General features: G+C 38.9%; 2 protein-coding genes across 6 annotated transcripts in view; one reads left to right on the top strand and one right to left on the bottom strand.

The window, feature by feature from the left end:
* Positions 1-23,734, bottom strand: part of LOC140956506 (uncharacterized) — a 28,272-nt gene extending 4,538 nt beyond the window's left edge. Inside the window, exons 1-8 of one of the 5 annotated variants that reach the window (XM_073413264.1) lie at positions 23,316-23,734; positions 22,607-22,764; positions 21,676-21,767; positions 21,014-21,127; positions 3,676-4,006; positions 2,746-2,925; positions 2,488-2,568; positions 2,104-2,322 (exon numbers count right to left, since the gene is read on the bottom strand). In XM_073413264.1, coding sequence (XP_073269365.1) covers positions 2,104-2,322; positions 2,488-2,568; positions 2,746-2,925; positions 3,676-4,006; positions 21,014-21,127; positions 21,676-21,767; positions 22,607-22,764; positions 23,316-23,496 — 1,356 coding nt within the window. In that variant the 5' untranslated portion in view covers positions 23,497-23,734. Of the gene's footprint in view, positions 1-2,103; positions 2,323-2,487; positions 2,569-2,745; positions 2,926-3,675; positions 4,007-21,013; positions 21,128-21,675; positions 21,768-22,343; positions 22,458-22,606; positions 22,765-23,315 lie in introns of those variants that run through there. The other 4 variants (XM_073413265.1, XM_073413266.1, XM_073413267.1 and 1 more) reach the window with 4 other exon arrangements.
* Positions 23,735-25,508: 1,774 nt separating this feature from the next.
* LOC140957993 (pectinesterase inhibitor-like) lies at positions 25,509-26,054 on the top strand. The gene has a single exon (XM_073415398.1). It carries the CDS (start codon positions 25,509-25,511, stop codon positions 26,052-26,054), a length of 546 nt encoding a protein of 181 aa, XP_073271499.1.
* The last annotated feature ends 284 nt before the right edge of the window (positions 26,055-26,338 follow it).

Below are 26,338 nucleotides of genomic sequence, written 5' to 3'. Positions count from 1 at the left end.
ACGAGAAAACTCGAACCTTTTGCGGGATAGGTACTTTCCAGATATTATATGGGAATGATGGGAAGCTAGAAATTTCGTAGAAAGATCGAACAGAAAACATACCTGAATAATCTCCCAACCAAACTCAAAAATCCCCCGTGCCCAACTCTAACCTAACTGAGTCTAAGACTAAAAATTTTCCTTCAAATTGATCCTCAAAACCATGGGAAGCATTTATATACACTTCTTCTTCCAAAACTCCATAGAGAAAAACATTTTCACATCCAACTGGTGTAGGAGGCAACCCGAATTTGCACCTAAAGATAGTAAGATACTTACTGTATTCAGTTTTGCCACAAGAGAAAAAGTTTCTTAACAACAAATCTCATATGTTTGAGTGAATCTCTTGGCAACAAGTTTGGCTTTATATCGCTCCAGTGACCCATCAGAGTGGAGTTTCACATTGAATACCCATTTGTAGCCTACTGTTTGCTTTCCTCTCGGCAACGACAGCATCTCCCATGTTTCATTTTTTTTCAAGGCATGCATTTCCCCATGAACAGCCTCCTTCCAATGCGGAACCTTTAGAGCCTCCTGTATAGACTTAGGAACGTCCACACTGCAATTGGGAGATAAAACTAGAATAGGATTTAGATATATTCTTGTAGGACACATGGTTACTGAAAAAGTGGCACGATTTCTTCTCCGGCTTCCGTTTGATTTGCTGTAATTTTCGGTCCTTTCGGCTTCCAGTGTTGTGGTTTGTCATGAAGTTCCCAGCAAGTCTCTGTGTGTAGTTCGGCTTATGACGCTGCTCACACTTGATTCTTTCCCCTTAATGCAATTGTCGAGAATGCTAGTACTGGTTGTGTTTTTGGACATCAGGGCTGACACTTAAATTGCAGGCTTTCCACTTAACATTACTCGATGTCTACCATCTTCTCCTCTTAATTCTGCAAAAACTTCGCTAAGGGATGGCAGGGATTTCTTCCCTGGAATTCTGCCACGAACATCATCAAGCTCTCGATTTAGTCCAGCAATAAACACATTTAAACGATCAATTTCCATGTGCTTTTGGTTTTTATAGTCATTCTTCCATTCCCAAGATTCTTCGTAACACAAGTCTAGTTCCTGCCAACTGCTCGCATTTAATTGTAATAATCAATCACGTTTCTTTCCCCTTGCTTGGAATTCCACAACCTGGTTTTCAGCACAAAAATCAGGGAAGAATTCTCCAAATCAAAATATATCTCCCTCACAGAATCCCAAACGTCCTTCGCAGTGGGAAGAAACAGGGTGGTTTTCCCTATTCCATGGAGTTTATAAGCCATGGAAGTTTCAGACATCCATGAGCTCCACTTCGAATCTTTCTATTCAGGATCCTTCGTTTCTCCCATCAAGTATCCTAGCCTTCCTTTGCCATCGATTACCAATTTAATGTACTGGGCCCATTCAAGAAATTCTTTCCCATTTAATTTATGAATGCTCACTGGAACCCAAAGAGTGTTCAAGTCCATTCGGGTACAAGTCTTGTGTTTTCAGGCCCACAACTTCTCTATGAACTTCCGAACTCAGTTCTTCTTTTGACCCAAACATTATTGCTCTGGTTCATGGTCTGCAAGATCTCGAATTAGCTGCCCAAACGCGGTAGCCCTTCACCTGGGATGTAAGGGCGTCGAATTTGTAGCCCAGATACAGATGCTGCTTCAATAGATGGATGTCAGGTTCGAATCCCAGGCAGAATCATGATTATTACGGTGTGAAGGGCGAGGACCCAGATGTTGTTGCTCCTTCACAGGGTTCTCAACAGCGTTATCAAAGCCTCACGGCTCTGATACCATGTGAACAAATCAAATACAAGGAAAATATGCACATGAGAGAGAACATTGTATCAGTGCCATGCATAATATTTTTCTTCTATTAATTATGATACAAAGTGCCTCATTATATGCACAACTAGCGATCCTGATTTACACTACGAAACATTAACTATCCATTATAATAATCTACATAATGAGAACAAAATGTTCGCTAATAAACTTGTACAAATAACTTATTTTGTTTTCCTCAGATGAACAACAAGCATGGTATTTTGGAAACTTTTTGTTCATGAGCATTAAATACCTGGGCTGCGGCTTCTTCATAACCAGTTGTCCCATTTATTTGACCAGAGAAAAAAAGTCCTTCAATTTTCTTTGTCATGAGGGACCTAAAACATTGATGTGCGGGAAAGTAATCATACTCCACAGCATAAGCAGGCCTCAGCATCGAACAATTCTCAAGTCCAGGTAAAGTCCGCAACAGTGGTAGCTGGAGTCTCTCTGGTAAACCAGTCGAGAATCCCTGTAGGATAACAAGATGGATGATTACCAACGTTCTTTCGCATGTGTACATGAGAAAACTAGCAGTCCAACGTCTGGCTCTAGAATTTTTCTTTAGTCGTGAGTTAAAATCTATTGAATGCAATCACCAACAAATGCAGCACTGTCCAAAAGGAAAAACTCCAACCTGCACATAGAGTTCAGGTACAGTCCGACCCTCTGGTTCTAGAAATATTTGATGTGACTCTTTATCCTGAAATCTAACGATCTTAATACAGAAAATATATTAGAATGATAGAGAAAAGATACATTACCTCAACATTGAAGAAGTTTCATCAGTGCTAACAGAATCAAAGTATAGAAAATTTGCATAGCATGATTTTTATTAGCCTTTGATGTTAAAGAGAAAGGAAGATTGGAAGTCAACACGTAGAATCTACAAAACCTTGTCCTCAATGGAGGGGCAGTACCGAGGTCCCTTTGCTTCCACCCATCCTCCATATGTGGGAGTCTCATGCAAGTTCTCTTTAATTAACTGATGAGTCTTCTTTGTAGTCCGTGTAAGATAACAGCACATCTGCTCTCTTACACAGTGGTAGTTTGGATCAAAGCTGAACCAGCTTATCTGTTGATAAATAGGAAAATCAGTATCACACTTCAAAATTGTTATCATTGTGGACCCTATATCGAAGGTGATAGTCTCAATAAGGTATAGGTGATAGTAAAATTCAGGCAAGCAGGTGTGCATGATCATGACCAGCTGCCGATAAATTTAAGATGGTTGGAATGAAGTCTACTGTTTAATAGGCTGAGAAGCAACATATAACCAATGTGATAAAGTTGAGAGTACGACTCTCAAGCGCAGCCGGATGGTAAAGATTTTATGGATGGTAATCTAGACCACAACTTTTACAAGACAATAACGAAGCAGAACAAGCATAAAAATGCTCAGGAAATATGTGTTAAATATGCTAAATCAAGTAAACAATATCAAGGCATGTTCACCACAGGTGCACAAGGTCAACCGGCCCCTCGGCAACCTGTTAGGAGCTTAGAAGGCCAACAAATGGAGCAGATCAATCCATTTGGAATGGTAGATCGTTAATTGATTACAACTTTTATGCAGAGGAACTTTATCAACACTTGACAGCATTGTTCAAATCGCTGAATTGCTAACCCGGAATTTAGCATCCTATAAGTTCAACATGACCTTCAAAAATTTATGGTGCCTAACTTGTATATTGAATAGAAAAGAACAAAACAAGATTAATGTATCAAATCCACATTATAATGTTAAGAAAACTGATCAACAATGCAGGAACAATTTGAATTGTAAAACTATAACAGAACCTTCATATAAAAGTAAAGAAATGACCTCTTCATCTCCATGCTGAGGTTCCAATCCAGAGAAATCTACAGTGCGGGAATCTACACGCGCAGGGGTTCCAGTTTTTAGACGGTCAGATTCAAAGCCAAGCTGCTGCAAGTTTTCAGTCAGACCATGAGAAGCTGATTCACCAGCTCTTCCTGCCGACATGGAAGTTCTACCGACCCAAATTTTACCACTCATGAAAGTTCCAGTGGTGAGAACAACAGAAGGAGCATAGAAATTCATGCCAAAGAATGTACAAACACCTTCCACATTGTCATTATTTCCCACCAAAATATCTGTCACCATTGCTTCTCTGATAGAAAGGTTCAGCGTGCTGAAAACATGAACTAGTAGTTAGAGAAAAAAGCATGTAATGAATTTTACACGGTTAATTCCAAAATTACACCCAACACGAAGTTTGGCTAAACTGATCGTGAAATTGACAGGTTCATACTATGGCAGCCAAGATCTAGACAAACAACTTAGAACCACTGAAACTCAAACTTCAGAAATTTGGGATTCATTTTGAATAGTTTATACAATGTATCTTGATACAATACCAGTAGTTATAGAACATAATACCTTTCCACACACTTATTGGCAATGAAAATGCTCTGAAATTTTGTTTATGTCAATTACAACTTCAAATCTTGACTCCGCGATCCACCATGTTAGTTATTGAATCAATCACGTAATGCAAGTAATTGATATATATATTTTGGAAATAAAATCAATTTGATTCTCTATCCTGCTACTATAAATATACCCAAATAAAGTATGCTCGACTGATTGCAACTAAGGTTAAGAATTGTAGCCAATATAAACATGCACCTGCTAACACTGTACACAAACATCATAAGCCGGCCAGATTTAACGGATAGAGATTCTATATCTTATAAGGTTCACAATATTAAGAAATTAAAGGGTAATGTAATTAGATTTTCACAAATAAATGGGATGTGGAGCAGTGTAGAAGCAAGTTAAACAAGTTTCACTAAATATGGAAAACCTATCCAGCACAATGTGTCTCATTTGGGAGCATCCATAACACATGGCAAATTCCAATAAAAACCAATGGATATTCCAAAGTGTTTTTGTGGGAAAATCAATTTCAAAATAAAAAAGATTGTGTATAATTGTAATTATTTAGTCAATATTTATCACAGATTTTGTGGAATTTAGATTAAGGAAATATTCTCTAAGATTATATATTAGATCTTCCTAATTTAGCTCCTAGTTATTGTGTATATATATCTTTGTAAACATCATTATTCAGTGAATAAGAAATATGTTTTTCTTTCTTTATGTTTTATATGGTACCAGATCTTTGTAAAAATCTGGGCATTACAGTTTGAAGTTTCTTCACATCGCCTTCGCCAATCCTTCAATCCTCTTCAATCTCGTAAGTCATAACCATTTGGCATGCAAAAATGTCAGAAAAGACCGAGAGTAGTGGTGCTAAAGTCACTAAGAAATCCAGTCGAATGAAGGGAGCAACCTAATGTCAACCGGGGAGCAATACATTCACTCAGCGTATAGGCTGAATGGGAAGAATTACCTAAAGTGGTCTCAATTGGTTCGCACATTCTTGAAGGGAAAAGGCAAACTGAGTCACCTACTCGTTACTGGCCCAAAAAAGGGAGATCCTGGATTTGAAACATGGGATGAACAAGACTCCATGGTAATGCCCTGTTTATGGAACTCTATGATGCCTGAAATCAGTGACACATGCATGTTTCTCAATACTGCATGAAACATATGGGAGGCCGTGAAGCCAACATACTCAAAAATTCGAGATACCGCGCAAATCTACGAACAAGGAAGTTTGTCGATAACAGAATATTCCAATCTTTTGCAAAGTTTATGGCAAGAGATGGATCACTACCAGTGCATAAAAAGAAGTGCAATGATGATGCAGTACTCTTTAAAAGGATAATTGAAAAGGATAGAATTTATGACTTCCTTGCAGGATTGAATATTGAATTTGATGTCGTAAGAGTTCAAATTCTTGGAAAAGAAGATATACCATCACTAAATGAAACAATTGCAATTGTTTGAGCTGAGTAACGTAGAAAAGGAGTTAATATAGAACACAACTCAGTGAATAGTTCAGCCTTGCAACCACAAAAGGGAAGAGCTTTGGCTCTGAGCAGTCTGCCGGCAAGGACAACAAGCAGCATGATTTTTCAAGATCAAGCAGTAAGAATTCCATGTGGTGCCCTCACTGTGAAAAACATAATCACACTGAAGATAAGTGCTGGAAAATTCATGGCAGGCCACAAAGACCAAATAAAATTGGACAGGTAAAGGAGGACATCTCAAGAGACAAGGACAGGCCTATGGAGCAACAAGTGGCCAACAGGTTGGAGAAAATAGCTCCAAAGAATCACCCATTGAATTCAATAGAGAAGAAATGGAGAAACTAAAGATTATTTTGGGATCCTTGAAGAAACCTTCCACAGCAGGTACTTGCAGTTTGGCAGTCTCAGGTTCATCTTCCTCCACTCATAATGTCTTGGATATAACCAACATTAGCTCCTAGGTCATTAATTCAGGAGCAACAGATCGTATGACCCACTGTCAACAAAATTTGCCAGATATCAGCCATGTTGAAGTCACAAAAGAATGGCTGATGGTTCTGTGAAAACAGTAGCAGGACAAGGAGACATTGTTATAAACAAAAATCTCACCCTTAAAATTGTTTTCACGTACCTAAATTGTTTACAAACCTCTTGTCAATCCAAAAGCTCACAAAAGACTCTAATTACAATGTTGTTTTCGATGGTTCTCACTGTATTTTCAGGAACTGGGAACGAAGAGGATGATTGGACATGCTAAAGAAAATGTTGAAGATCCTATAAGATCATATCGGATAAGATGGTTTTCCATATCTAAACTTTTATCCTTTGGTTGTAATTTAAATCTTTGGATAGATTAGGTTGTTAGCCTTCATTTTGCAGTACATATAAGTGTAGCACTGTATTCAAATCAAGAGACGTGAAATAAGAGATTTTCACCTCTACATTATCTTCATAAATATCACATGGTATCAGAGAGTGTGGTCGATCAATGACAAAATACGGGACGAAAAACGAGATGGCCTTCGCTTCTGAATCCGTGACTCCGGCACCCACACCACAATTCATGGGCGACGCATCGCCTCTCCCAATACCTGTCATAAACTTAATGGCAAGAATTTTTCGCCTTGGTCACAATCCGTATTAATGTACATATGAGGCCGAGGGAGGGAAGACTTTCTTACAGGTTCCGCAACACACCCCGAATCCACCAATCCAAATTTCAAGACATGGAAGGCTGAAAAGAACCGCAGTCCTTAGCACAAAGCCACTGCCTAGCCTCCACGCGGCTTTCTCAGCGATACGACAGAAGGAAAGTCAACGCAAAGTGATGTTGGGCTCATCGCTACAATCATCTGATAGCTATGTTCTCGTCCTTCAACGCCAAAATACCTCATCACATACTGATGGTACTGCCCATCAAGGAATTCGTCACGGACAGCCTTCAAACAACACAAAAGGAAAAATGATTCTCGGACGTCATTGGTGCGAATTCTGCACGAAACCAACTCACAATATCGATAGCTGCTGGAAGATACATGGGAAACCGGTGGATTGGAAACCAGCAAGAAAACGTCGTGCACACAACGTTGTCTCTGATCAGCCCTCGTCTGCGGCAGTACCTTTCACCAAGGAACAATTGGGCGTTCTCTAGAAGTTTTTTTTCCCGGCATACCTCATCTTCCCCCTCTCCTGTCATCGGAACGAGGAACACCACAATTCCAAGTGATATTCTCTTTTGCTCTTATCTCACAGACTGATTTATCGAGTTATTGGATATTTGATTTTGGTGCATCAGACCATATGTCCAGCCAATTGCAAATGTTCACATCATACAGCCCCTTACGGGTCTCTCAATCAGTTCGAGTAGCAGATGGTTCTTGTTGAAGAGTACTTGGTTCGGGTTCAATTTGGTTAAACCCATAATTATGCTTACATAATGTGTTATTTGTTCCCTAACTTCATTGTAATTTGTTGTCTGTCAGTGCCTTGAATTAGAACTTGCATTGCTCTGCAACATTTTTGATTGATTCATGTGTTTTTCAGGACTTGGAATTGGGGAGGACGATTGGCAATGTTGAGTGTTGTGCAGGTCTCTACCTAGTAAAGAAGAATCCCCCTCGGAGTCTCTTTCTTCCAATGCCTCTGGCCATCATACTTCCGTATTCCAAACCTCTAGAGATAACGAGATTTTGTTATGACACTATCGTCTAAGCCATCCAATTTTTTTGTATCTCAAGAAATTATTTCCATCGTTATTGAATAACAACACTTCTCATTTAGCTCATTGTGATGTTTGTCAATTGTCAAAACATGCTCCCACATCGTTCAAACCTCAAACATATACACCATCCAAACCCTTTTCACTAATGCATAGGGATATTTGGGGTCTTTCTCGTGTCCAAAACATTACGGTTACTCGATGGTTCTTATTATTTGTTGACGATCATACTCGTCTGTCTTGGGTTTTTCCCATGAAAGACAAGAGTGAGACGTCTACAATTTTTAAAACATTCTCCATTATGATACACACACAATTCTCAAGTGATATCCAAATTTTACGAACTGATCGGGCTCAGGACTTCTTTAACACAGTCTAACCACTCGGGGAATAATTTATCAAAGCTCCTAGGTTGATACGCCTCAACAAAATGGTGTCGCAGAACGCAAAAATCGTCATCTCCTCGAGGTGGCTCGTTCAATGTCCTCCATCATTTCTAGGGTGAAGCTGTCCTTACAGCCACGTACCTCATAAATCGAATGACTTCTAGAGTCCTTAAGTTCCAAACACCTATTCAACTCTCCCCCGCATCTACCCTAACTCACGCTTACTGCACAATATTCCATTGTGTGTCTTTGGTTGTGCATCGTTTGTGCATATTCATTCCCAACATAGAAGCAAACTTGACCCGCGTTCACTCAAATGTATTTTCCTTGGGAATTCACATAATCAGAAGGGGTACAAGTGTTATTCCTCGACCACGAAAAAATTCTACAATACCATGGATGTCACGTTCAATGAGTCGGAACCATTCTTTCCACGTTCCTCAAATCAGGGGGAGCAGGCGATAGATGACCTTCAGAATCTGGATCCTCTACACCCACCTCAAATACAGTGTTTGATGATATAGATACAATACACACAATCCCACCAAATCAATCCCATATTCTACTTTTTGACCATTTTTTATACACGTAGGAAATCTTCTCAAGGCCAAACACGCAATCAGCAAACCAAGAGCACTTCCTCATTACCACATCCTATGGAAAACAATCAAGGTACGCCAAGCTCCAACTCACCTGATATTGATATGAGACCAATTGCATTAAGAAAAAGAATCAGATCGTGCACCCAACACCCTATAGATAATTTTGTCTCTTTTGATCTATTGTTTCCTGCATATCGAGCTTTTGTTGTGAATTTAGACCAAGTACAGGTCCCATCAAACATCTGAAGCTCTTCAACATCCACAATAGAGGGCGGCGGCTTTTGACGAAATACATGCTCTTGAAAAGAATAACACTTGGCAGATCATGGAACTTCCTCCTGGAAAACGAACTGTTGGTTGCAAGTGGATTTTCACAATCAAACACAAGGCTGATGGGAGCATTGAAAGATATAAAGCACGATTAGTAGCAAAAAGGTTTACTCAGATATATGAGATTGATTATCAAGAGACATTTGCCCTTGTCGCCATGCTAAATACGGTTCGTGTACTCCTATCTATTGCTGCAAATCTAGACTGGCCCCTATATCAACTCGATGTCAAGAATGCCTTCTTGAATGAAGATGTGGAAGAGGAGATCTACATGTGTATTACACCTGGATTCGAATCCAAAACGATGGCCAATAAAGTCTATCGGTTAAAGAAATCTCTTTATGGTTTGAAGTAGTCTCCCAGAGCTTGGTTCCACAAGTTCACCAAAGTATTGAAAAAAAGTGGATACACGCAGTGCCAATCAAATCACACTATGTTTGTCAAGCATTCCAACCAAGACAGGATTTCTGTTCTCATCGTATATGTTGACGACATTATAATTACTGAGAACCATGAAGAAGACATCACTCGGATCAAGCAACTACTCTCAAAAGAATCCGAGATGAAGGACCTAGGGCAGTTGAAATATTTCTTGGGAATGGAAGTGGCCAGATCAAAGCATGGAATTTTTATTTCTCAGAGAAAATATGTCTGGGACCTTTTGAAAGAGAATGGGATGTTGGGATACAAGTCTGTTGATACTCATATGGATCCAAATGTAAAACTTGGAAAGAATGAGGAAAGTCCATCGATCGACAAAGGACGATACCAGAGATTAGTAGGCAAACTGATATACCTATCTCACACAAGACCTGACAATGGATTTGTTGTAAGTGTTGTAAGCCAATTCATAAACAATCCAACTGAAGAACATATGGATGTTGTTTTTCGGATATTGAAGTACGTCAAAGGATTCTCTGGAAAGGGACTATGCTTCCAGAAGACAGCCCTAAGACACATAAAGGTATACAGTGACGCTGATTGGGCAGGATATTCCACTTACAAACAATCCACATCTGGGTATTGCTCATTTGTATGAGGTAGCCATGTAACATGGCGGAGCAAGAAACAAGAAGCAGAGCAGAAGCCGAGTTTTGGTCCTTGGCCAATGGAACTTGCGAAGGGGTATGGATACAAATGTTGTTGGCAGAAATGAAAGTAGAGGGGCATCAAGTAATAGAACTGAAGTGTGACAACCAAGCTGCGATAAATATTGTCAAGAATCCAGTCCATCATGATCGAACTAAGCATGTTGAAGTCGATCGTCATTTCATAAGTAAAGAACTCGAGAAGTGGACTTTGAAAAATCTGTTACATCCCTAGCCATGCACAAGTTGCAGATATTCTTACTAAGGCCTTATACCGACCAATTTTTGAAAACAGGGTATCCAAGTTGGGCATGATCAACATATACAACCCAACTTGAGAGGGAGTGTTGAAGATCTGATAAGATCATATCGGATAAGTTGGTTTTTCACATTTAAACTTTTATCCTTTGGTTGTAATTTAAATCTTTGAATAGATTAGGTTGTTAGCTTTCATTTTGCAGTACATATAAGTGTAGCACTATGTTCAGATTTCAAGAGACGTGAAATAAGATATTCTAACCTCTACATTCTCTTCATAAATCTCACAAAAAAGATGGTTTTTTTTATCTTGAAGAATCCAGTGGTCGGGATAGAGCTATGGATCCATCTTCAGCCTCATTTCTTTCAGAGTTTTTTAAATCAAATAAAGACCAAGTTTGGCTCCAACACCTTTGACCGTCTTTTAGAGTTCTTAAGATTATGTTCCTTCTATCGTTCAAAAATTTGGATATTGACGATTTTAGCGTGATGTTTGTGAACTCGCAAAGCACAAACGTGCTTCGTTTCCTATAAGCAATAAAAGAACCATTGTTCCATTTACTCTCATTCATAGTGACAATTGGCCATATGACACACAAGTCGGACGTGAACACTATATTTCCCATTTTTTTCAACATGATTAACATACAATTTGATAGGGACATTAAAAGAATTTGATCTAACAATGCTAAGGACTATTTTAATCAAGTCCTTACACCATTCTTCCAAAGAAAAGGCATTATACATTAATCCTCTTGTGTGAATACACTCCAACAAAATGGGGTGGCTGAACGCACGAATGGACATATTTTAGCAACCACGAGAGCCTTTTTGTTTCAAAATAATGTTCCTAAACAATATTGGGGGGGAAGTTATCTCAACTGCAGCTCATAGTATCAATCGATTACCTTCCAAAGTCCTGGATTTTCAAAGTCCTGTGCATATCTATCTTGCTGAGTATTTTCCAGACTTCAACACTTCTAGCAGCTTGCTCCCAAAATATTCGGTTGTGCTGTTTTTGTTCATTTTCACTCTCATGAGAGGGGAAAACTTGATCCTAGGGCACACAAATGCGCTTTTCTTTGTTATTTTTCTACTCAAAAGGGATACAAATGCTATCATCCTCTCTCAAGGAAAGTCTATATATCTGCAGACTGCATATGTAACTTTTAAAGAAAATGAGTCCTATTTCAGTAGTCTTTATCTTCAGGGAGAGATCTCGTCAATGGAAGATAAGGACAAGGATTTTTTCATCCTCGATCACACTTCTCCAGCCTCATCTAAAACCCTTAATACCTTCCCAAAAGCACACTGCCCAACCAGAAACACCAGGCCAACAACATACTGCCCAACCACACACTGATTTTTTCACAAACGAACCACAAGCACGCAAATATCCTACCACTCCTACCAAGCTCGACTCTCATCCCGAGTCTCCTACAGCTCAAGTTCAAAGTTCTACACGACCACTGCTGGTTTATACAAGAAAGAAGGCACCAGTCACCAAATCGGTGCAGGTCCAGTCATCCAAACAGCCTCTGCTCTCGAACTTATTGAGGTAATCGACGAAAATGATTCTAATACTGATGATATTCTGAATTTCCTTGATCAAAATGATTATGAAATTCCCCTTGCTATTAAAAAAGGAACCCGTACATCCGTACATGAACTAAACACCCTCCAAACCTATACATGTCTTACAAAAATCTTTACCCCAATCAGAAAGCCGTTCTCACCAGCCTAAACACAATTCAAATTCCCAAAACAGTATCTGAGGCATTAAATAATGAGAATTGGAAGAATGCCATGAAGGCTGAAATGGAAGCACTTGAGAAGAATCAAACATTGTACTTGGTAGAATTGCCTAAGGGAAAACAAACAGTGGGGTGTAGATGGATGTTAACAGTCAAATACAATTCAGATGGTTCATTAGAAAGATACAAAGCAAGATTAGTTGACAAATGCTACACTCAAACATATGGGATAGATTACCTTGAGACCTTTACTCATGTTACAAAAATGAACAATTTGAAAATGTTGTTATTATTAGTTGTTAATCGATGATGGAAATTACAACAATTTGATGTCAAAAATGTCTTTTTACATGGGGAACTTAAGGAGGAAGTTTACATGGATGTTCCACCAATATTTGGTTCAAATACGGGACACTATGCAAATTAAAGAAGGTTTTACATGGGCTGAAACATTACCCAAAGGCTTGGTTTGGGAGATTCACTAAAGCAATGCTCAATATAGGATATGAACAGAGCCAACGTGATCACACATTATTTGTAAAGACACTCAAGTTCAGGGGGAATGACTATGCTGTTAGTTTATGTCATGGCCCCATCATTAGTCCCCCGTGTTCTAGTGAGAGAGAATTTTGAAAATGCTCTCTCCCATTTTCAAAAATAGAGCTACCGGCTTCTTCAACTGTTCTACCATCATCCCCTTCTCCTGACTTATTCCGAGCGCTCCCCTCCGTTTCCGACGCCGGCCGACGGCCGTCGGCGGCCAGCTCATTTAAAGTTTTCTAGTTTTACCTAGACGATATCATAAGAAAATGGCCTTCCTTTGTTCATTCTCGAAGCATCGGTTCACTTTCATTTCCCCTGCCTATTCCGTTCTCCTCGTTATCAAGGTTATCTGATTCCGACATATACAACAGGTATTTGGTATCAGTTTGCAGAGCTATCGTCCTTGCTTTTTCTTTCGTTACGCAATCGCCGGGGGTTCTCTGTTGGGTGCGCGTTTATCAGGCTAAGTTGTCTCTCGTTCCGGAGGAACTAGGTCGGAGAACCGTTGGGTAGATAGTTATGAACTTTCCAATCAGAAGGGGTTCGGAGTCTGGGTTGCCTAGTAGGGATGAAGTGATTAAGATTGAACAAAAAGTTTTCACCTTGAGGTTGGGTAATGGGGGCAGATCGGTATGGTGGGCTGAAAGAACTAGGAGAGCGAGCTACATGATGGATTTCGATCGGGAGGAGGCATGGTGGTTAAGCTCAAGATTCAAGGATTTCACAGACAACTCCGGGTCATGCGCTGAGTTCTATCGTTTTAGAGGAAGGAATGCGGTCTTCACGGTACAAAGATTCACTAACAAACGTGGTAGTTTTGTTGAGGTTAACAAATACGGATCGAGAGGAAGAAAACAGATCACAATTGTGCCGAGTGGATTCAAATCAGGGGGATGGAAGAACATATCGGTTACTATGGGCAAGCTTCTGTCAGGTAATCACTGTAGCCGACATATACAGCATGAACATAGTCATGAGTACAATACGTTGAGAAGATTCACAGAGAATTACGATGATAGATCAATGCAAACGAACCGTGATCGAGATTCAATGGCAGTTAAAGAGGACACTGACAGGGTTATAAAGGAGTTGAAGTGGAATGAAGCACTTATTGTTACAAAAGACGGGGTCAATATTTCTTGGGATAGCATTCAAACAGTCCTCAGAAATTCACCAAACAAAGTAGTCGAATTGTTTCCGTTCCAAGCAAATAAAACGGTGTGGTGGCCATCGAATTCAGAAGAGTTCTCATACTTCTTAAAGCTGCGTAGAGGATTCTTCGATGGTGGGATTTCCTTGATGTTTGAGGCATTGAGACAGGATATCAACTCGGTAGATGAGGTAGAAAGATGTTGTAATAGCTGGCGTAGCATATCGGGGCTACCTTGGAATTTATGGTCCAGAGATACCTTTACAATTATTGGGGATCAATGTGGAGGGTTGCTGGATATTAGCAAGGATACAGAGCATTTCCGCGATCTTAAGGCAGCCAAGATTAAGGTGAAGGGTACGGATGGAGGATTTATTAATAACAAAATGATTATTCCAGTTGAGGAGGGGAGCATAGAGATTAGAATCCGGGTAGATTCGTTTGACTCCAAAGCTTACAAACAATACGAGCGCCAAACATATGCACAAGTATTAGTAAACGGCAAGAAAACACTGGCGGGATGGGGCAACTCAAATTTGGAAAGAAATAGGATGAGGAAGGAGGTGCCCAAGTATCGGCCTACTGGAGATCGGGAAGATGCGAATACTACTTTAATGCAGAATGTGGCCACAAATGATATTGAGGATACAATTGGGAATGATCATCATGAAATACCAAAGCCTAATACACAGGAGAATTCAACAATGCAGGAAATCAATTCGTTAACGAATCAGAATCAAAGCTTTGTTGCAGAGAACCAACCAGTAGCTTCAAAGTTGGGGGGAAAAGTCTTCAAGATATTACGGAATGTTGTTCCAAAAGAATCGAAAATTTCAGAATATCACCAATCCACTCTATGAGTAAAGATGTTGCCGTGGATCAAAATCGATCGGGTATCACGAAAAGCGATTATCCATGGGTGCCTTCCTATGGGAAAGTGTATACCAGGAAAAATAAATGAAAGGTGGGAATTGTCGAGGACGGGAAATGCGATGAAGGAATTTTTACAAACAAAAATTGCTGGGAGCAGGGGGGACACGATTGTGATGATAGAGAAGACCTAGATTTTGTTGACTCGCAGGATGATTCTTTCGAGAATGGGCTTGAAATTTCCGATTCTGAAAGTCAGCAATCTTACCGATCAGAGGAGTCTTTTAAATCAGTTGAGGAAGATGCGGTAATGAAGGGGCTGTTCTCACCGATGAAAGATTCATCGCACAATGCTGAACCAATTCCAGCGGGTCCACCAGTTAATGAACAACCTGATGCGGGGCAGGTACTAACAGGCTTTCATTCATCCTTTCTTAATAATCCTTTCTCACTAAACTGTCTTTTACCTTCGTCCTTCTCAGTCTTGGGGATGTCTAGTGGTTTTTTAGGGGGGGCAGTCAGGGGGGTTGAATCGCCGGGTTCCGAGGGAGAGATTTCCAACAAGGCTAATTGGGATAAAAGTATATGTGTTGATGATACCGGGGGAGGGAGTACAGAAAATGCAAGTCGGTCTGGGGTGAAGAAATCAATTGGGATATTAAAAAGAGAACTTAACAGATTGAAGTGTGAAATTAACTATGAAAGAGGATCGACCTCGAAGGGATCAATCTTTGTGTTATGAAGATTTGTGCTTGGAATATAAGGGGAGGAGGTGCGGCAAAAAGGAGAGAGTTAGTTCGTACAGTAGTTCGCAAGGAAGCTCCGGATGTAGTGGTGATTTTGGAAACTAAGCAACAACATGTGGATAATCGTTTCATTGCCAGTTTGTGGAAATCTAGATTTGTTGATTGGGTTTTTCTACCATCGATTGGAACTGCGGGGGGATTCTAGTCATGTGGGATCCGAGAGTGGTTGTTGTGAGCAATAATCTGATAGGGGATTTCTCAGTGTCCATTGAGATTTGTGGGAGTGAAGATACAAAGTGGTGGTTTTCAGCCATATACGGGCCAGTGAAACCAAGAGAAAGAGAGATGTTTTGGGACGAATTAGCAGGCCTTAGTTCTATCTGTGGTGATAATTGGTGTATGGGAGGGGATTTTAATGTGGTAAGAAATACGTGTGAGAAATTGAACAGTACATCCAACACAGCTAGCATGTTGTGTTTTGATAGATTGATCGAGGAGCTGGGATTACACGATCCTCCACTTTTGAATGCTAAGTATACATGGTCAAACCTAAGGGCACAGCCGATTTGTTGCCGGTTAGACACATTTCTGTTCTCCGAGGGGTGGAGAACTTTATTTCCGAATTTCAGGCAAGTGAGACCACTGGCCCGTCATACTTGATACTTCTAAGTTGCGGTAGGGACCTCCTCCGTTCAGATTTGAAAACGTTTGGCTATATCAACATAATTTCAAGGATTTGGTTAGGGTGTGGTGGGATAATGTGGTTTGCAAGGGGTGGGAAGGGTATAAATTCATGAATAGGCTTAAAGGAATCAAAGTGGAAGTTTTGAAATGGAGCAGAGAGGTTTTCGGGTCTGTTGGTGTTAGATACAAAGAGTTGACAGAAAGGATTAAGATGTTGGATGAGCTCGAGGCCGAGGGAGTTTGGTCGGAATCTTTGAAGGAGGAAAGAAGGGAAGCTAAGTGTGAACAAGAAAAGTTGTCTTTTAAGAAATTTCAAATGGAAAACCAAAGAGCAAAATTAAAGTGGTTAAAGGAAGGGGATCAGAATTCGAAATTCTTTCATTCCTTGTTGACAAATAGAAGGAATAAGGCAATAATAGATAAAATTGAATTGGATGACGGGACATTGATTACAAACGAAAGACAAATCGAGGATCACATCATCAATTTCTACAGAAACTTGTACAGGAAACCGGAAGGAGTTGGCGGGGAGAGATCGAAGGGGTGGAATGGGGTCCCATAGAATTGAGAGATGCGGATGAGCTGGAAATTAAGTTTTCGGGTGAAGAGATAAAAAGAGCGATGTTTGATTGTGATGGAGCGAAATCACCAGGACCTGACGGGTTTACATTGGCTTTTGTCCAACATAATTGGGATACGGTCAAAGATGCTTTATTCAAGGTGTTCGATGAATTTCATGACGGTGGGGTGGTTAATGGTATCACAAATGAAACGTATATATGCTTGATTCCTAAAAAACAAGAAGCTTATAAGGTCAAGGACTTCAGACCGATTAGTTTGACGACGAGCTTGTATAAAATCATGGCTAAGGTGTTGACTAACAGATTAAAAAGGGTTTTGTCAAGTACTATAGCGGAGAACCAGTGTGCTTTCATTAAGGGTAGACAGATACTTGATTGTTGTCTCATTGCGAATGAGGTGATTGAGGAATATCGACGCAAACGTAAGAAAGGGTGGGTATTCAAAGTTGATTTGGAAAAAGCTTATGATAATGTCGATTGGGGATTTATGGATTATGTGCTGCAAATGAAAGGATTTGGTGTGAGATGGAGGAGGTGGATGATGGCATGTGTCTCAAATGTCTCTTTTTCGATATTCATTAACGGAAGGTCGAGGGGAAAATTCAAAGGGGAAAGAGGACTGAGACAGGGTGATCCATTATCCCCTTTTCTCTTTAATTTGGTCGTTGATGCTTTGGGAAGAATGGTAGATAAGGCCAAGGGGCTGGATGAGGTTAGAGGACTCGAGGTAGGGAGGGGGAAACTGGAGATTTCACATATTCAGTTTGCCGACGATACTTTGTTTTTGGTTCAGAATGAGAGACACGTAATGGCCTTAGCTAATATACTTACGTGTTTTGGGACTAAATCAGGACTGAAAGTTAATTGGGAGAAAAGTGTTGTGTTGGGGATTAATCATTCGGAAGAGGCAGTTGTTGCTTTGGCTCAGGCTATTGGATGTAGAAGAGATATTTGGCCGATCAAGTATTTAGGGGCTCCTCTCAGTGGTCAGCCTACGAAAGTGATTTTCTGGGAAGCAGTCTTATCGAAAATGGCAAGGAAATTGGCCTCATGGAAAAAGTCATTTCTATCCAGGGGTGGTCGTTTGACGTTGATACATTCAGTGTTGAGTGCAATGTCATCATACTACATGTCTCTATTTAGAGTTCCAAGACGGGTGGAGAAGCAAATGGAAAAAATAATGAGGGATTTTCTGTGGGACGGCTCAGATGGAGACAAGCATTGTCATGTTGTTGGGTGGGCGCAGGTGAGCAGACCAAAGGACAGGAGAGGACTGAGAATGGGAAATATTTGTTTGAGAAACAGAGCATTATTGGGGAAATGGTGGTGGAGAGGGTCAGTGGAAAGGGGGTCGTTGTGGAAAAAGGTAATAATAAGCATCTATGGGATCCAAGATAATGGGTGGGATGCAGGGTTAGCAAAGAATTCGACATTTAGAAGCCCTTGGAAATACATCTCTCGTTCTTACCCGGCGTTTCAACAATTTGTGGGAGGGGTAGTAAAAGGAGGTAACATCATTCGTTTTTGGGAAGATGTGTGAGGGGAGGGTCTCAATCGTTCCAAGAGCGTTTTCCATCTATCTTTCAGATTTGTACCTCAATTAACAAACCAATAAATAGTTTCTTCGCATTCGACTCTAGCGGTCCTTCACTTCAATGGGATGTGCGTTTTAGAAGAGATTTAAATGAGGTAGAAGTGGGTGAGTTCGCTGAGCTTTTAGGAGTTTTAGAATCGGTTAGATTAGAAGTGGGAGTGGGAGATTTCAGAGTGTGGTTGGGGGATTCTTCAGGTGTTTTCTCTGTCAAATATTTTTACAATTATTTCTTTCCATTTAACTCCTTCCCGTCTTTTGTCTACCACGCAAAAATCTGGAAAGTACCTGTCCCTAAAAAGGTTCAAATTTTCTCGTGGATTGTTGCATTGGGAAAGTTACCAACTTGTGATTCAGTGCAGAGAAGGTGGCCGAATAGCGTATTGAGCCCGCATTGGTGCACGTTGTGCCGGAATGAAGAAGAAAATCATGATCATATGTTGATTCACTGCTCCTTTGCAAGAGGAATTTGGACTAGAATTCAGCTTGAATTGGGATTCACTTACGGCCTACCACAGAGGGCAGCATGTGCGTTTGTTATTGAGCCAGGGGGAGTTTGGAGCAGAAACACGATTATCTTCTGGTACTTGGTCGTCCACTGTACGTTTTGGTCTATATGGTTAGAGAGAAATAACAGAATTTTCAAAGAACAGTACGATGACGAAGCCCAAGTGTGGGAGATGATAAAGTTCAGGGTGGCTACTTGGACAGCTAATGTCAAAGATTTCNTCATATGTTGATTCACTGCTCCTTTGCAAGAGGAATTTGGACTAGAATTCAGCTTGAATTGGGATTCACTTACGTCCTACCACAGAGGGCAGCATGTGCGTTTGTTATTGAGCCAGGGGGAGTTTGGAGCAGAAACACGATTATCTTCTGGTACTTGGTCGTCCACTGTACGTTTTGGTCTATATGGTTAGAGAGAAATAACAGAATTTTCAAAGAACAGTACGATGACGAAGCCCAAGTGTGGGAGATGATAAAGTTCAGGGTGGCTACTTGGACAGCTAATGTCAAAGATTTCAGTCATGTGTCTGTTTCGAATTTGGTTAGGGATTGGAAATTTGTTTTGGCATGATAGTACCACTGTAATGTTTTTTGATTGGTTATCGATTGTGCGGATTATTCATCCGCTTATTATGTAATACTAACTTCATTAATAATAATAGTTTCTTCTCAAAAAAAAATGCTGTTAGTTTATGTCAAAGACATTATTGTGACAGGTGATGATCGGGAAGGAATATAGAGTTTGAAGAAAGGTTTGATGAAAGAATTTGAAATGAAAAGAGCTTGAAAGACTAAAATATTTTCTGGGCATCAAGGTAGCATAGTCAGAAAGGGAAATTTTCATATCCCAACAAAAATACATGACAGACTAGTTGATGGAGACATGTAAGTTAGGTGCCAAACCAGCAGAGACACCTATCGAGTCCAACCACAAACTTGGAGATTATTTGGAAGATGCCACGGTGGAGGAGAGTTCTTATCAGAGACTGGTGGGAAACTAATATACTTATCTCACACAAGACCTGACATAGCCTATGCGGTGAGATGGTTAGCCAATTCATGCACAACCGCAAAGAACCACGTCTTAGGGCTATATATAGAATCTTTCAATACTTGAGCAATACACCGGGAAAAAGATTTTATAAAAGAAAGGCGAGGGAATGACTCTTGAAGCATACACTGATGCAGATTATGCAGGATTTGTACTTATAGAAGATCAACTTCGGGATAACGTATTTTTTTGGGAGACAATCTCGTGGCTTGGAGAAGTAAAAAAAATGTTGTGGCAAGAACAAGGGCAACATCTGAGTTTAGAGCTATGGCTCTTTGGATATGCAAGTTATTGTAGCTGAAAATCGTTTTAGAAGACTTAAAGGTTAAATGGGAAGGTCCATGAAACTTTATTGTGACAACAATTTAACTATTACTATTGCTCATAATCTGATGTAACATGACCGTACACCACATTGAAGTGGATAGGCACTTCATAAAAGAAAAGCTGGAGAGCGGACTGATTTGCACCCCTTTCATTTCCCAGGCATACTGACCAATGGATTGGCTGGAGCAGATTTTCAAAGACTAGTTGGTAAACATGGAATGGATAACATCCATCCCCCAACTTGGGGGTGTGTGGGAAAATCACTTTCAAAATAACAAAGACTGTGTATAATTGTAATTACTTAGTCAATATTTATCACAGATTTTGTCGGATTTAGATTAAGGAAATATTTTCTAAGATTAGATAATAGATCTTCCTAATTTAGCTCCTAGTATTGTGTATATATATCTTTGTAAACATCAATATTCACTGAATAGAAATATGTTTTTCTTTCTATACGTTTTACAGTTTTAATAATAAGGGAAATCAAATACTGAGTCTAGAGGCATATTGTTCTGACTATTGAACAGATGTATTGAACTATATATGCCAAAAGATACATCAATAAACTTGCCTTTCTACGATCTTCTTCATTTCCAAAGCATATTCTCTTTTATCAGTTTGAGCACGAAGTGCTCTAACAGCAGGGCCCCTTGAGACATTCAGAATTCGTTTTTGCAAGTAACACCTGAAGGATGACATAACACGTGCACTCATTGATAAGATATAACAAACTAAAAATGAAATTCTCAATGAAAGAGCAAAATATCAACTAAAACTGGAGCAGAATATAAAGATGCCCTGACTTGATTCTTGACAGTCAACCTCTTCTCTTTTTCTTTTCGGGCAATTGACAGTCAAACTCTTGACAGCCAAAAAATAGACAGACATTTTTAATTTAGATGACATTCACATCATCAGTCACAGGAACTTTTCAGGTTCTTTTAAACTAAACATAACTGTAGGTATCCTCCATAGCGGCCACTTAATAAACTAAACAAGAAAATTAGAACTTTACATGCACAAAGAATTAAAGACAGGAAAAGGACTGAGAAGTGATTAAGGTCAATTCAGAAGAATTTGAGATGTTTAGCAAGAACTTTGTTAGATGCTAGAGACAGTTAAAGCATTTTTTATTTGTAAGGACCCAATCCAATAAATGTGGCCACTTAATAAAAAAAAGAGTGATATAAGTACTGACAAATATTCTAGTTTTTTATTTTATTTTAGTTTTACCTATCCGCTACCTTGCCAATTTCACCGCCAAGCGCATCCACTTCATGAACAAGTTGAGACTTTGCTGGTCCACCAACAGCTGGATTGCAAGGCTGCATTCAACTCCAATTAATACAGAAACTATGTGTGATATTAAGACACATTACATAGATAGCTTTCTTGATAAATGATTGAATCCAGGGTCCTGAGTCCTGACAAACAAAATAGACAAAAAGAATTCTGATTGATTCTTGTTCAGTCATCTAAAGCATAGATGATACAAAATTTCATGTCTCTATGCGCTTGGTAGTCTTAATTATATTGCCTAAACCACTTGCTATAGGTAATCTATTCCAAAAACATATTTACCAGCGACTGGAGTTTCTGGTTGATTCTTGTTCAGTCATCTAAAGCAACATATGTAAGTGTACACAACAAACTTAATAGTAAATAGTACCAAATGCTCCAACTTAAACCTTCAAATGTCAGGTTGTCCACTAGCATAAGGATATGGCTCATACGTAGCAATTAGATAAACCAAAGACGAGGACTTGAAATACAACAAGTGGTTTACACAATTATCCAACTAGATTTTTATTTGAGGGCTCATGATCCACATCCCACCAAATGTCAATAGAACAAAACATATCCACGAAGATCGACCAAAAAAACCATGATTGAGGTCATACCGGATGGTTTACCATTGATCTGAAGATGGTCCAAAAATAATTTTTCTTACAAATCCAATAAGGCAAAAACCATTCTTCGTTACTATCTGTTCCCTATGGCAGAACCCAAACACCCTGCTAAACCAAAAAATTCCAGTATGACTGAATACCAAAGAGCAATGAAAAAGGGAGCGAGAAAGCAATTCAGAATATGGAAAGGAATGCAATAATTTGCAAAATTAAAAAAGGCAGTTCTGAGCTTCTAGGTCTTTTGCGAATACAACCTGCCAAGCAATGCGGTCAATATTTAGTGTCAGCAGAAGAGTTTTTGCCCCTAAACGGGAAGATGCAAGTGCAGCCTCACATCCTGCATGCCCTCCTCCAACAACAATCACGTCGTATCTTTCATCTAATGAATCATTTTGATTATTCCAGGCTGCATCTTCAAGGAACAAAAATGTATATCAACTTCTCAAAAGGTAAAAAATCCTTCAGAGGAACAAGATCGGCAACTTGCAACCATCTTTAAGATTAAACAGTTTGACTTTGAAGAACAGCATATGAAACATTCTTTTATTTTCATTCTTTTACGGATAGACGGTGTGTCCAATAACCTCAAGAATAACGCTAAAAAATTCTTGGCTAAAGAAATTCACAGAACTTGTTGTATTTCCAATTTAACTTTGCAAATTCGAAATATTGAACTCTTGAACTCCCGCCATTCAGTAACAGGTAACTCATAAAGTTTCCAACTTTTCGTGAAAAATATTAACAAATGAAGAATAATTCAACAAAATACTAAAACCCAAAGGTTACAAATACATAAACCCGCCCAATGAAATGTCAAGTGTATTCGGGGTACAACTTTAAAGAAACCCATCAACTTCTTCACCAATTGAGAGCCAACAAGCATGCATTTTGAAGGTATAGAGCCGAGAAATGCACATTGTATTCTCATAAACATAACTTGAAAAGATAAATACGAAATCTTACCTTTAGATTTAGAGGCTGAAACATAGAAGAGACGACTTCGGTTCGCAAGGGAAAAGCGGAAGTGGCGAGAACTGAGTGATTGAGGGCGTTGCCAAGGGATGAAACGAGCGGTGCAGCGAGAAGAACAGAGGGGGAACTGCGAAGCAATTCGAGTAAAATGAACAGATAAACTGAAAGACATGGGGGAGGGGGGGTTCAGATGGTCTAGAAATTCAGTGATTCTGAGTTGTAATCATCGCCATGGCAGGACCTTGCCGAAGATTTTGGCGGCCGCGCCAAGATAGATGACCAATGCTTGAGCTATGACCCAGATTGACCTTGGGTCGTAATTCCTGTCCTCTTATATATTTCTTGAATTTTTTCTTAGCAAGTTCTGCAGTGTGCTTGGTTCTGCAGTCGAGATTATCTGGGAAGATAAATGAGAGGAATGGAGGCGCCTAATTGTAAATCTTATTTCTCAATGCCCTTCAAAGAATCAGCGGTCATACAAATTTACATTTGAATATATTTTTAAAATGTATAAATTTGAAATATATCAATATTATTTATTCTCTTATTTTAAGTAATAGGTTTTTGTTTGGGAAGCAATATAAAAAATAATAATAATAATAATAAAATATTTCGGTTTTTTCTTCTCAAAACAGAAAAATAATAATTTACTGTAAACTCGAATTCTAAACTGGTCAAATACCCGAAAAACCGAATCGAAAAACCAAAATTTTCGGTTCAATCTGTTTTATGGTTTTCTGCGAATTTTGTACAACTCCTCCAAAGTAATGCATTTATGAAGATAAAATTAAAACAATCTTCGGTGAAACAATGATTATGTGGACTACATATTTCATTGATTCTAAATTATTATAGTATTTAATTAATATACATTATGCAATATACTTTTGAGTATGTCTTTTATGAGATGGTCTCACGGATGTTTTTTCGTGAGATTGGTCAACCTTACTCATGTTTACAATAAAAAGTAACATTTTTTGTATGAAATTTTTTTTCCATGAAAAGTAATTTTTTCATGAGTGAAACAAAGAAAAGATCTGTATCACGAAATTTATCTATTAGACCGTCTCACGAGAGTTTTTGTTTATACTTTTATATCTACATGATTACATTCTAAATATCTATCTAAAATTATTGAGTGCAAAACGTGCTAATTTTTTTTTTTTTTTTAAAAATGATGTATGTATAACTAATGAATAATAACAATTTTAATAAGTAGGAAAATTTATATACTCTAAATACATACATCTACGTACGAATAGGGGATCGGAGAGATCCAATAGAGACATTTCTGCAAACTTTGTAGTGTACAGTAGAAAATCTTGAATCGAATATCTGATGGAGCTGTATTAAGGTGGAGCTGGTTCAGTGGCACAAGGATGGGTTAACGAGAATCAAAAATCTGGTGAAACGGTTAAAATTGATGGTTGCTGATATATGGCGTAGACGTACATATAAGGCGGAATGCTGCGAAAAATTAATCAATCAATCAATCATCATTTGTGTATTCCTGCAAAACTAGCTCGTACAACAATTCTTCCACCCCAACTCTAAAAAACGCAAGATTCACTCGGGGGAAATTACATTTTTTAATACATTTTTCATTTTTTGTCATGTAATCCTTCAATTCACGAATTTAGTTAGTAACTTACATTTTTTTTTTCCAAATTATTCATGTTTCACAAGAATTGTGACATGTCATCTGACACATCAGAAATTTACAGTGTTATGTCAACATTTCCAATGTTATGTGATCATTTTCCGGTGTTAAGTCAACATTATGGTGAAAAATGGCTAAAGTGGGGGAAAAAAGTACGAACACTGAACAATTGATTGATAAGATGATATAAAATAGAAAATGTACAAGTTAAAATGTATTTTTTTCCTTCACTCGGTGAACCTACAAAATGGAGAAGAAATCATGAAAATTAAGTTTCAAATCCACTTCTCTTATTCTTCAAAATCCCAAAATATCTAAAAAATCTCTCAAATTAATTAACATAATTTCCTACCCAAAACAGTACCATGCAGACAGAATCTACAGATTTAATTTCTTGTGATAATTGTTAAATTTTCCAAATAAACATTATTTTCCTATCTTGTCAGGTAAAATGTTCACTACAAATATGTTTCCCAACAAAAAAAAATTAGCACCAACAAAGATTCTTGCATGCAAACAATAAAATGAAGCTCAACTTAGGGTTTCTATGTCTTTCATTAGCAGTGGCTTTGATTTTTTACCAAACCGAATCGGCCAACGTCGAACAACAGTACTGCAAGAGAACGACGAATGGTGCCCTTTGCTTGTCGATAATCGAGGCCGACCCACGAGCCAACCTGAAAACCACCCCTAATGGCTTGTGCACCATACTCCGAGACAAGGCCTTGGCCACCGCAGGCGCTACATCTGCCAAGATTTCGGGACTCTTGAAGAGAGCCACTAATCCACACTTGGTATCAAGTCTTAAGACGTGTTTCAGTGGATATAATAGCGCGATCTCTAGTTTGAAATATGTCGACTTTAGAGTTATTAATCAGCAAAACTATGTGGAGTTGGTAGGATCCATTAGCGATGCTAGTGACGTGCCTCGTGATTGCGAGCTGTCGTTCCAAGAGCCACCGGCGATCCAATCTCCTATATCGGCGGAGAATGAGAGGTTGAGGGTCATCTGCGCCACGACTATGGAGATGGTTAACCTTGTAGAATGCAATCGGCCTTCGTTTTGTTGAATTGCTTATTTATTTCGTGCAAAGTCTTAATACAACGAATATATATTTATTAGTGATATTATAATCTACATTTTCTTGTTTTTAATATTATGAACACAATTAACTTGTGATATCATAATTTACATTGTTCTTGTAACTATTTTTGTTGGTTCTCGGATGATTTATGTTTGCTTTTATATATATGTTTTATAAGTTGTTGGAAAGGGAATGTTTTGAGTGAATAATTCATCCAAATTTAGTTATTGAATTATTAAAATTTTAGTAAAATATATATTGGCAATGAA

Source organism: Primulina huaijiensis, chromosome 14, assembly GCF_012295235.1.
Source record: "Primulina huaijiensis isolate GDHJ02 chromosome 14, ASM1229523v2, whole genome shotgun sequence".
NCBI classification, from domain to species: Eukaryota; Viridiplantae; Streptophyta; class Magnoliopsida; order Lamiales; family Gesneriaceae; genus Primulina; species Primulina huaijiensis.
This window is presented reverse-complemented; position numbering and strand designations above follow the sequence as displayed.

What these genes read in the sequence shown, in the direction of transcription:
- LOC140957993 (XM_073415398.1), top strand. Translation starts at nt 25,509, where the DNA reads ATGAAGCTCAACTTAGGGTTTCTATGTCTTTCATTAGCAGTGGCTTTG.